The sequence below is a fragment of the Orcinus orca genome, chromosome 2, assembly GCF_937001465.1.
Source record: "Orcinus orca chromosome 2, mOrcOrc1.1, whole genome shotgun sequence".
In the NCBI taxonomy this organism is placed as follows: domain Eukaryota; kingdom Metazoa; phylum Chordata; class Mammalia; order Artiodactyla; family Delphinidae; genus Orcinus; species Orcinus orca.
This window is the reverse complement of record NC_064560.1, coordinates 99,523,974-99,536,556: the sequence shown is the minus strand read 5'-3', so window position 1 is coordinate 99,536,556 and position 12,583 is coordinate 99,523,974. Positions and strand designations below refer to the sequence as shown.

General features: G+C 38.6%; 1 protein-coding gene across 1 annotated transcript in view; it reads left to right on the top strand.

Annotated features, from left to right (window-relative positions):
- Positions 1-12,583, top strand: part of RNF111 (ring finger protein 111) — a 111,643-nt gene that overhangs the window by 652 nt on the left and 98,408 nt on the right. The window contains exon 2 of the mRNA XM_033437018.2: positions 100-147. Within this exon, the coding sequence (XP_033292909.1) occupies positions 113-147 (35 nt within the window). The 5' untranslated portion in view covers positions 100-112. The remainder of the gene's footprint in view (positions 1-99; positions 148-12,583) is intronic.

Below are 12,583 nucleotides of genomic sequence, written 5' to 3'. Positions count from 1 at the left end.
TCAACACAAAATTGATTACTAAATGAGGAATTTAGTTTGTAAGTACTTGTTTCCGTTCTCATACACTGTGTTCACTGTTTTGTCCCCCTCAAAATTTAGGATTCCAAGAACAATGACAATCCTCTTCGGCGGGACTAGCCTGTACAAGTGAGTAACTTTAGGCACTATTATTAATCATCAAAGCATAAGCATTTATGGAATAAAACTATTCTATAAATTCCATGAATAGATTATGACACACAACGCTGGCATTTCCTAGTTTTAAAGTTGATGAGGTCTGTGTCACTTTAGGTTGCTTTTCTCATTAACTAATTAGAGCAAAAAGAGAAAAACTGGATATTATAAAATAATACGCGCCAGTTAGGTAGTTTTTTTTATGGTTTATAATGCACTTTGACATGCAATAATCCCTTAATTTTTCTGCATTCTCTGAGGTAAATCTCTGCAAGCCTTAGAGAGATTAAATGGCTTGTCCGTGTTCACATAGCTGGTATGTGGCCGAACTGGTGCTCTTAGTTGCCCCTCACCAGCTCCTTAGTTGTGGCATGTGAACTCTTAGTTGCAGCATGCATGTGGGATCTAGTTCCCTGGCCAGGGATGGAACCCAGGCCCCCTGCATTAGGAGCAGAGTCTCCCAAACCCACCTCTGTCTCTATTACAAGTTGATTCATAGTCATAGAATATTAGAACTCAAAGGATCTTTAGAAATCTTCTGGCTCATTCCTCTCTCTCTCTCTCTCTCTCTCTCTCTCTTTTTCTCTCTCTTTAATAGATGAAGATTTTAAGATTTTTACCTAGGGACCCCACAATTAATTACTGACCAAATTGGCACTAAACCTCAGTTCTCATGCCAGTGTCTTTTCCACCCTGCTCCCACCTTCTGTGGACACTTGTAAAGAGGGGTTATATTAACCCAAAGCTAATGTTATATGTAAAATGAATGAGTTTTTGTCTTTAAAAAAAATCTTATAATGGAGTTATCTTACAATGGAGACCTGTACCTTCTGATCTGATGCACTGGAGGATACATCACCTGCCAAATTGCCAAGAATGTTTAACCTAAATCTCATCATGAGAAAACAATCAGACAAATCTGATTGTAGGACATTGCACAAAATAACTGCTCTGGGGACTTCCCTGGTGGTGCAGTGGTTAAGACTCTGTGCTCCCAATGCAGGGGACCCGGGTTCCATCCCTGGCCAGGGAACTAGATCCCACATGCATGCCGCAACTAAGAGTTCACATGCCACAACTAAGGAGCTGGTGAGGGGCAACTAAGACCTGGTGCCACCAAATAAATAAATAAAAGTAATACCTAAAACAACAACAACAACAACAAAAACCTGCTCTGGACTCTTAAACAAAGCAGTGCAGGTGTCTGTTGGTATCAGTTCAGGATTGGTTCCAGCAACCCCTCAGATACCAAAATCTGCAGATGCTCAAGTCCCTTATATAAAACAGGTAGCATTTGCATATTACCTATGTACATCCTCCTGCATATTTAAAATCATCTCTAGATTACTTATAATACCAAATACAATGTAAATGCTATGTAAATAATTGTAAACACGATGCAAGCGCTATGTAAACAGTCACCAGTACGTGGCAAATTCAAGTTTTGCTTTTTGGAAATTTCTGGAATTGGGGGGAATATTTTTGATCCACAGTTGGTTGAATCCGTGGATGGTTGAATGCATGGCTATGGAGGTTCCAACTATATCATGAAAGTAAAAGTAGTAGAGCAGTTCTACAATACAGATACATGATAACTAAGCTTTATGTGTGAATGTTGTTTGGAACCTGGATCAAAGAATGAAAAAGCGGCTTAAATGGACAATTGGGAAATTTGAGGCAATTGGGAAATGTGGCTTTGTATTAGATTGTGTTATGGTACCAATGTTAAATATCTGGAGTGTTATAGCATGGTTATGTAGAATGTCCTAGTTCTTAGGAGATATTTGCTGAGGTTCTTGAAGTGAAGTGTCATTCTGTCTGCAATATACTTTCAAATGGGAAAGAAAGGCAGAGAGCCCAGCATGAGAAAGAGAAAGAGATGTGGCAATAAGTTAAAATAACATAAGTGTGGCAAGATGTTAATAATTGGGGAGACAAATGTGACAAAATTAGGCAAAATTAACAATTAGGAAATCTAGATGAAAGACATAAGGTTGTTCACTGTATACAGTTTAAATTTTTTATAGGTTTGAAGTTATTCAAATTAAGTTGGGGGAAAATCCACACATAAATCTAATTTTTTGTAATAGAGAAAAAATAAAATGGACACACTATATTTTTTCACTTTTAATGTGTAGGATATTTAATTTTGTCATTTAACCTATGATTCTTGTTTTTTTGAATTATCTAAATAATCCACCTTTAAATGAATTTTTTTTGTACACTATTTTTTTCCTGTTTTCATCTTTTAGTGAAATATATTTAGGTGAAGAAACATGATGCACTTATTTCTACATCAAGAACACTCCTAGAAAATTGACAACTTAAAAAAAAAATTTATTGGAGTATAGTTGATTTACAATGTTGTGTTAGTTTCAGGTGTACAGCAAAGTGAATCTGTTATACATATACATGTATCCACTGATAACTTATATTTTATGTATAAAGCCTCTTGCCATTTACTGAGTACTTCTGCACTCATTATTTTATTGTTTTTCAAATGTTAACATCAACTTTATTCATGTTCATCCAAAACAAGAAAGGTTCAAAATGACTTTCAAAATAGGAAAGTATGCAACCAATCTGTGCTACAACCACATGATGAGATACTATTTAATAATAACAAAAAATAACTTTCAAGCCACCTAAGACACAGAGTAAAGAAGCCACTCTGAATAAGTTTTCATATTATATGATCTGATTTATATTACATTCTGAAAAGGACAAAATTATACAGACGTTAAAAAGATCAGGGTTGACAGGGTTCCATGGGGGTCCAGGGTGCTGAATAGGTGGTGAATCTATGATAACTTTTTTTTTAACATCTTTATTGGTATTGGAGTATAATTGCTTTACAATGTTGTCTTAGTTTCTGGTGTATGACGAAGTGAATCAGCTATACGTATATATATATCCCCATATACCCTCCCTCTTGCGTCTCCCTCCCACCCTCCCTATCCCACCCCTGTAGGTGGTCACAAAGCACTGAGCTGATCTCCCTGTGCTATGCAGCTGCTTCCCACTAGCTAGCTGTTTTACATTTGGTAGTGTATATATGTCAATGCTGCTCTCTCACTTCGTCCCAGCTTACCCTTCCCCCTCCCCACATCCTCAAGTCCATTCTCTGCGTCTGCATCTTTATTCCTGTCCTCACCCTAGGTTCATCAGAACCTTTTTTTTTTTTACATTCCATATATCCATATATATGTGTAAGCATACGGTATTTGTTTTTTTCTTTCTGACTTACTTCACTCTGTATGACAGACTCTAGGTCCATCCACCTCACTACAAATAACTCAATTTCGTTTCTTTTTATGGCTGAGTAATATTCCATTGTATATATGTGCCACATCTTCTTTATCCATTCATCTGTTGATGGACACTTAGCTTGCTTCCATGTCCTGGCTATTGTAAACAGAGCTGCAATGAACATTGTGGTACATGACTCCTTTTGAATTATGGTTTTCTCAGCGTATGTGCCCAGTAGTGGGATTGCTGAGTCATATGGTAGTTCTATCTTTAGTTTTTTAAGGAACCACCGTACCGTTCTCCATAGTGGCTGTATCAATTTACATTCCCACCAACAGTGCGAGAGGGTTCCCTTTTCTCCACACCCTCTCCAGCATTTATTGTTTGTAGATTTTTTGATGATGACTATTCTGACTGGTGTGAGATGATACCTCATTGTAGTTTTGATTTGCATTTCTCTAATGATTAGTGATGTTGAGCATCCTTTCATGTGTTTGTTGGCCATCTGTATATCTTCTTTGGAGAAATGTCTATTTAGGTCTTCTGCCCATATTTGGATTGGGTTGTTTGTTATTTTGATATTGAGCTGCATGAGCTGCCCTTTGTCAGTTGCTTCATTTGCAAATATTTTCTCCCATTCTGAGGGCTGTCTTTTCGTCTTCTTTATGGTTTCCTTGCTGTGCAAAAGCTTTTAAGTTTCATTAGGTCCCATTTGTTTATTTTTGTTTTTATTTCCGTTTCTCTAGGAGGTGGGCCAAAAGGGATCTTGCTGTGATTTATGGCATAGAGTGTTCTGCCTATTTTTCCTCTAAGTATTTTATAGTGTCTGGCCTTACATTTAGGTCTTTAATCCATTTTGAGTTTATTTTTGTGTATAGTGTTAGGGTGTGTTCTAACGTCATTCCTTTACATGTAGCTGTCCAGTTTTCCCAGTACCACGTATTGGAGAGGCTGTCTTTTCTCCATTGTATATTCTTGCCTCATTTATCAAAGATAAGGTGACCATATGTGCATGGGTTTATCTCTGGGCTTTCTATCCTGTTCCATTGATCTATATTTCTGTTTTTGTGCCAGTACCATACTGTCTTGATTACTGTAGCTTTGTAATATAGTCTGAAGTCTGGGGGCCTGATTCCTCCAGCTCCTTTTTTCATTCTCAAGATTGATTTGGCTGTTCAAGGTCTTTTGTGTTTCCATACAAATCATGAAATTTTTTGTTCTAGCTCTGTGAAAAATGCCATTGGTAGTTTGATAGAGACTGCATTGAATCTGTAGATTGCTTTGGGTAGTATAGTCATTTTCACAATGTTGATTCTTCCAATCCAAGAACATGGTATATCTCTCCATCTGTTTGTATCGTCTTTAATTTCTTTCATCAGTGTCTTATAGTTTTCTGCATACAGGTCTTTTTTTGCCTTAGGTAGGTTTATTCCTAGGTATTTTATTCTTTTTGTTGCAATGGTAAATGGGAGTGTTTCCTTAATTTTTCTTTCAGATTTTTCATCATTAGTGTATAGGAATGCAAGAGATTTCTGTGCATTAATTCTGTATCCTGCTACTTTACCAAATTCATCAATTACCTCTAGTAGTTCTCTGGTAGCACCTTTAGTATTTTCTATGTATAGTATCATGTCATCTGCAAACAGTGACAGCTTTACTTCTTCTTTTCCAATTTGGATTCCTTTTATTTCTTTTTCTTCTCTGATGGCTGTGGCTAAAACTTCCAAAACTATGTTGAATAATAGTGGTGAGAGTGGGCAACCTTGTCTTGTTCCTGACCTTAGAGAAAATGGCTTGAGATTTTCACCACTGAGAACGATGTTGGCTGTGAGTTTGTCATATATGGCCTTTATTATGTTGAAGTAAGTTCCCTCTAGGCTTACATTCTGGAAAGTTTTTATCATAAATGGGTGTTGAATTTTGTTGAAATCTTTTTCTGCATCTATTGAGATGATCATATGGTTTTTATCCTTGAATTTGTTAATATGGTGTATCACATTGATTGATTTTCGTATATTGAAGAATCCTTGCATTCCTGGGATAAACCCACTTGATCATGGTTTATGATCCTTAATGTGCTGTTGGATTCTATTTGCTAGTATTTGTTGAGGATTTTTGCATCTATGTTCATCAGTGATATTGGCCTGTAGTTTTCTCTTTTTGTGACATCTTTGTCTGGTTTTGGTATCAGGGTGATGGTGGCCTTGTAGAATGAGTTTGGGAGTGTTCCTCCCTCTGCTATATTTTGGAAGAGTTTGAGAAGTATAGGTGTTAGCTCTTCTCTAAAAGTTTGATAGAGTTCGCCTGTGAAGCCATTTGGTCCTGGGCTTTTGTTTGTTGGAAGATTTTTTTTTTTTTTTTTTTTTGTGGTACGCAGGCCTCTCACTGCTATGGCCTCTCCCATGGCAGAGCACAGGCTCCGGACACGCAGGCTCAGCGGCCATGGCTCACGGGCCCAGCCATTCCGCGGCATGTGGGATCTTCCCGGACTGGGGCATGAACCCGTGTCCCCTGCATCAGCAGGCGGACTCTCAACCACTGTGCCAGCAGGGAAGCCCCTGTGTTTCCTTATTTATTTTCATTTTGGATGATCTGTCCATTGGTAAAGTGGGGTGTTAAAGTCACCTACAATTACTGTGTTACTGTTGATTTCCCCTTTTATGGCTGTTAGCATTTGCCTTATGTATTGAGGTGCTCCTATGTTGGGTGCATAAATATTTACAACTGTTATATCTTCTTCTTGGATTGATCCCTGATCGTTATGTAGTGTCCTTCTTTGTCTCTTGTAATAGTCTTTATTTTAAAGTCTGTCTTGTCTGATATGAGAATTGCTACTCCAGCTTTCTTTTGATTGCCATTTGCATGGAATATCTTTTTCCATCCCCTCACTTTCAGTCTGTATGTGTCCCTAGGTCTGAATTGGGTCTCTTTTTTTTTTTTTTTTTTTGCGGTACGCGGGCCTCTCACTGTTGTGGCCTCTCCTGTTGTGGAGCACAGGCTCCGGACGCACAGGCTCAGCGGCCATGGCTCACGGGCCCAGCCGCTCCGCAGCACGTGAGATCTTCCTGGACTGGGGCACCCACCTGTGTCCCCTGCATTGGCAGACGGACTCTCAACCACTGTGCTACCAGGGAAGCCCTGAATTGGGTCTTTTGTAGACAGCATATATATGGGTCTTATTTTTGCATCCATTCAGCCAGTCTATGTCTTTGGGTTGGAGCATTTAATCCATTTACATTTAAGGTAATTATCAATATGTATGTTCCTATTACCATATTCTTAATTGTTTTGGGTTTGTTTTTGTAGGTCTTTTCCTTCTCTTGTGTTTCTTGCCTAGAAAAGTTCCTTTAGCGTTCGTTGTAAATCTCGTGTGGTGGTGCTGAATTCTCTTAGCTTTTCCTTGTCTGTAAAGGTTTTAATTTCTCCGTCAAATCTGAATGAGATCCTTGTTGGGTAGAGTAATGTTGGTTGTAGGTTTTTCCCTTTCATCACTTTAACTATGTCCTGCCACTCTCTTCTGGCTTGCAGAGTTTCTGCTGAAAGATCAGCTGTTAACCTTATGGGGATTCTCTTGTATGTTATTTGTTGCTTTTCCCTTGCTGCTTTTAATATGTTTTCTTTGTATTTAATTTTTGATAGTTTGATTAATATATGTCTTGGTGTGTTTCTCCTTGGATTTATCCTGTTTGGGGCTTGCTGTGCTTCCTGGACTTGACTGACTATTTCCTTTCCCATGTTAGAGGAGTTTTCAACTCTAATCTCTTCAAATATTTTCTCAGACCCCTTCTTTTTCTCTTCTTCTTCTGGGACCCCTATAATTCGAATGTTGGTGCATTTAATGTTGTCCCAGAGGTCTCAGAGACTGTCCTCTATTCTTTTCACTCTTTTTTCTTTATTCTGCTCTGCAGTAGTTATTTCCACTATTTTATCTTCCAGGTCACTTATTTGTTCTTCTGCCTCAGTTTTTCTGCTATTGTTTCCTTCTAGAGAATTTTTAATTTCATTTATTGTTGTTGTTCATCACTGTTTGTTTGCTCTTTAGTTCTTCTAAGTCCTTGTTAAACATTTCTTGTATTTTCTCCATTCTATTTCCAAGATTTTGGATCATCTCTACTATCATTACTATGAATTCTTTTTCAGGTAGACTGCCTATTTCCTCTCCATTTGTTTGGTCTAGTGGGTTTTTACCTTGCTGCTTCATCTGCTGCATATTTCTGTGTCTTCTCATTTTGTTTAACTTACTGTGTTTGGGGTCTCCTTTTCACAGGCTGCAGGTTCATAGTTCCCATTGTTTTTGGTGTCTGTCCCCAATAGGTGAGGTTGGTTCAGTGTCTTGTGTAGGCTTCCTGGTGGAGGGGACTGGTGCCTGTGTTCTGGTGGATGGGACTGGATCTTGTCTTTCTGGTGGGCAGGGCCACCTCCGGTAGTGTGTTTTGGGGTGACTGTGAACTCAGAATGATTTTAGGCAGCCTCTCTGCTAATGGGTGGGGTTGTGTTCCTGTCTTGCTAGTTATTTGCCATGGGACGTCCAGCACTGGAGCTTGCTGGCCCTTGGGTGGAGCTGGGTCTTAGCGTGAGACAGCGTGAGACGGCGTGAGACGGCGATCTCTGGGAGAGCTCTCGCTGATTGATATTATGTGGGCCTGGGAGGTCTCTGTTGGTCCAATGTCCTAAACTCGGCTCTCCCACTTCAGAGGCTCAGGCCTGACACCAGGCCGGGGCACCAAGACCTTGGGGTCCTGGTTCCAACATGACTTGGAAAGCGGGTCCCCAGCTCATTTTCCTGGAAGGTCCCAATATTGAGTATTTAGTGTATTCACATCCCACTCAAAGGATCTCCATTTTCTCCGAGTTTGTGCTGGGATTTCTCCCCAGAAACATCCTTGAATCTCCCCGCTCAGCGCTCAGCTGGCTGAGGAAGCTTCTTACTCACAACGGTTGGTCCCAAGCCTCTGCAGTCGCTCCCTTAGACACGGAACTCATTATGTTAATTTGTTTTTTATAAAAGCTCATCATTAAACAAATATCTATGGAATATTTACTACCTGCCAGGCATGCCAAGCTCTAGGAAGAAAATGATTACCTCATCTATATTGTTCACCATTTTGTGGGCTCCTAACACAGTGTAGAAACTCAATAAATACTGATTGCTTGAAGGAAAACAGACTGGCCTGCACTTGTGAGGCAAACTAAGACACAATCAATCTTAAAAGCACATGTAAAATTGCAAATGTAGCTAGGGGAATGAAGGAGAAATACACAGTGCTCTGAGAACCAATAATAGAAACATTTAACCCTTATAGGGATAGATAGAATGATCCTTATTTTAGGAAAGAGAAACCTGAGGTTCAAAAATGTCAATAAGTAGTCCAAGATCATAGAGTTAGTAAATGGAAGATCTAGGAGGATTCCAAACCTACTGCATTTTTTTAAATGTAACATCTTGTTTTCCATCAAAGTTTATTTGCATTCCCCAAAAGAGCTTTCTTCCTTTGTCCTAAAGCTAGGTCCCAATTTATACCATTCACTCCATTTTTCTGGAGACACCTTAGTCTCTTCTTACCATCTTCATGCCCAACATCTTTGTTCTTTACTCTTACTTTCAGGTAGGCTTTGAAATCTTTTATATCTTGAAATACCCTTGCTTGACCTCCATATTTACTGTTGGCATTATTGTATCCTTCTCCTAATGGAAAAGTGTATAGCTTCTGGTAATGACAGAGGAAGTAAATTAGATACGTACTCCCTCTGAAGATAACAGAATGCTTGACCAAATACAAAGTTCAAATCTTCTATGTACTTACTGATTTTCTTTCTGCTTGTTATATTATTTACCGAGAGAGGTGGGTTAAAAATTTCCCACCAAGAATGTGGATTTGTTGATTTTCTTTGTAGAACTGTCAAATGTTAATTTATATATTTTAAGGCTTTGTTATTAGGTGCATACAAAAGTACAGTTGTTATATCTTCGTCATTATTAAATGAGCCTTTCATCTTTAGTGGGTTTTTCTCCCTTTAATACTATACCAGCTTTCTCTTGGTGAGTGTTTACAAAGTTTTGCCTTCAGCCTTTTTTGTGTGTTCCTTAAATGTGCTTTTCTAACTAGCATATGATTGGTTTTGGTTTTGGTTTTGGTTTAATCGAGGCTGACAATCATCTCTTTTACCTGAAATATTTAAAGCATTAACATTTAATGTAATTACTCTGAGATTTGGATGTTTGTCAGGGTTCTCCAGAGAAATACAACCAATAGGATATATATAGATAGAGACAGAGATAGACATAGACATAGACATAGACATAAACATAGACATAGACATAGACATATATAGACTTGGCTCATATCGTTATGGAGGCTGAGAAGTCCCAAGATCTGCTATCTACAATCTGGACATGCATCTTCATGTCTGTTTTCAAAAAACGTATCCTACTTGGGCTTTGTTGGACTTCTTAAATCTATAGATCAAGAAGATTTCCTGATTTTACACCCAGGAAAACCATTGGCATAATTCCAGTCCAAGTCCAAACACCTGAGAACCACTGGAGCCAGTGGTGTAAATCCAGGTCCACATGCAGGAGAAGACTGACGTCCCTGCTCAAACAGGCAGGCTTGATATGAGGGTTAGCCCTTAGATTTGTCTCTCCTCAAAGATAATATTAGGAGAATAATATTATGACCTTGGATTAGGAAAAAAATTATTTATAATGACACAAAAAGCACTAACTGCAAAGAAAAAGATTGATGTATTTGACTACATTAAAATTAAGAATTTTGCTCATCAGAAGATACAATTGGGACTTCCCTGGTGACACAGTGGTTAAGAATCTACCTGCCAATTCAGGAGACACGGGTTCGAGCCCTGGTCTGGGAAGATCCCACATGCCACAGGGCAAATAAGCCCATGTGCCACTAGTGAGCCTATGCTCCACAGCCCGGGAACCACAACTACTGAGCCTGCGTGCGACAACTACTGAAGCCCACGTGCTTAGAGCCTGTGCTCTGAAACAAGAGAAGTCACTGCGATGAGAAGCCCGCACACTGCAACAACCCCACTCGCCACACTAGAGAAAGCCCACGTGCAGCAACGGAGACCCAACACAACCATAAATAAATAAATAAATAAATAAATTTATTAAAAAAACCAGAAGATACAGTTAAGAGAGTTACAAAAATAATAGAGTTCCCATATACACTTCATCCAGTTTCTCTAGATGGTTACATCTTATGTAACTATACCACAATATCAGAATCAGGAAATTGATATTGGTACAATGCATGTGTATAGTTCTACGCCATTTTGTCATACACAGGTTCATGTAACCACCACTACAATCAAGATACAGAACTATTCTATTGCCACAAACATCTCCCTAGGGCTGCTACTTTAGTAGCACACCCACTCCTCTCCCCCACCCCCATCAAACCTAATCCCTGGCAACCACTTATCTATTCTTCATTTCTATAATTTATTTGAAGAATGTTACAGAAATAGAATCATTGAAATGGTCTTTTTTTTCTATACAGCATAAGTCCCTTGAGATCTAAGGTGTTGCATATATCAATAGTTTGTCCCTTTATTCTTTTATATTATTTAGATTTATTTTATTTAGTATTCCATTGTATGGAGGTACCACAGTTTGTTTACTCACTCACTTATTGAAAAAAAACCTTTTGGCCTTTAACTATCACAAATAAGCTGCTTTCTACGCTTATGTAAAGATTTGTGTGTAGATTCCAGTCATTTTCCTGGGACAGATGCCCAGGAGTGTGAATGCTGTGTCAAAATGAAAAGTTAATATCCCTAATTTAAAAAGAGCATCGAAAACTAGAGGAGGAAAAGGTATGTGGTAAGTATGTTTCATTTTTTAATAAACTGTCACACTTTTCCGGTGTGGCTGTACCATTTTATATTCCCACTAGCAATTTATGAGACAGCCAGCTCTTCCACATTCTTGCCAGTATTTGGTATTGTCACTTAAAAAATGTTAGCTGTTTTAATAGGTATGTAATAATGTCTCATCAGAATTGGGGGTTTTTAATAACCAAAGTGAATCCATTTCTAACACCAGGATGAATTCCAAATGGATTAGATATTTATTTTTTATATAAATATATTTATTTATTTATTTTATTTTTGGATGCGTTGTGTCTTCGTTGCTGTGAATGGGCTTTCTCTAATTGTGGCAAGTGGGGACTACTCTTCATTGCAGTGTGTGGGCTTCTCATTGCAGTGGTTTCTCTTGTTGTGGAGCACTGGCTCTAGGCGCACGGGCTCGGTAGTTGTGGCACACGGGGTGTAGAGCCCAGGCTCAGTAGTTGTGGCGCATGGGCTTAGTTGCTCTGAGGCGTGTGGGATCTTCCCGGACCAGGGATCGAACGCATGTCCTCTGTACTGGCAGGCAGGTTCTAAACCACTGCGCCACCAGGGAAGTCCCTGGATTAGATATTTAAATATGAGATGAAATCACACTAGTCCTGGAAGCGAGTGTTGGTGAATTCCCAGTTGCTGGCAACCACTGACCTAACTTCTGTCACATTGGTTTGCCTTTTCCAACTTGTCATATGAATGGAATCATATACTATGAAACCTTTTAGTTTTGGCTTATTTTACATAGCTTAATGCTGTTGAGCTCCATCTATGTTCTTGCATGTATTATTACTTCCTTCTGTTTAATGGCTGAGCAGGATTCCATTATGTGGTTGTACCATAATTTGTTTATCCATGCACCAATTGATGGGAATTTGAGTTGTTTTGAATATTATGAATAAAGCTGCTGCTATAAACATTCACACACAGGTATTTGTATAGACATATGTTTTCATTTTCCTTGAGTAGGTACCTAGAAATAGGTAATATGGTGATTGTATATTTAACTTCCGGAGAAACCACCAAACTGTTTTCCAGATATGCCATTTTCCATCCCCACCAGCAATATCTGAGGGTTTCAGTTGCTCTAAATTCTTATAAGCACTTAATATGCTCAGTCTTTTTAAATTTTAACCATTCTAGTAGATACGTAGTGTCATTTTATTGTCATTTTAATTTGCATTTCTCTAATGCCTAATAATTTTGCATACATTTTCATGTGCTTATTTGCCATCTGTATATATGGTGAAGTGTCTGTTCAAATCTTTTGCTCATTTTAAAAATTGGGTTC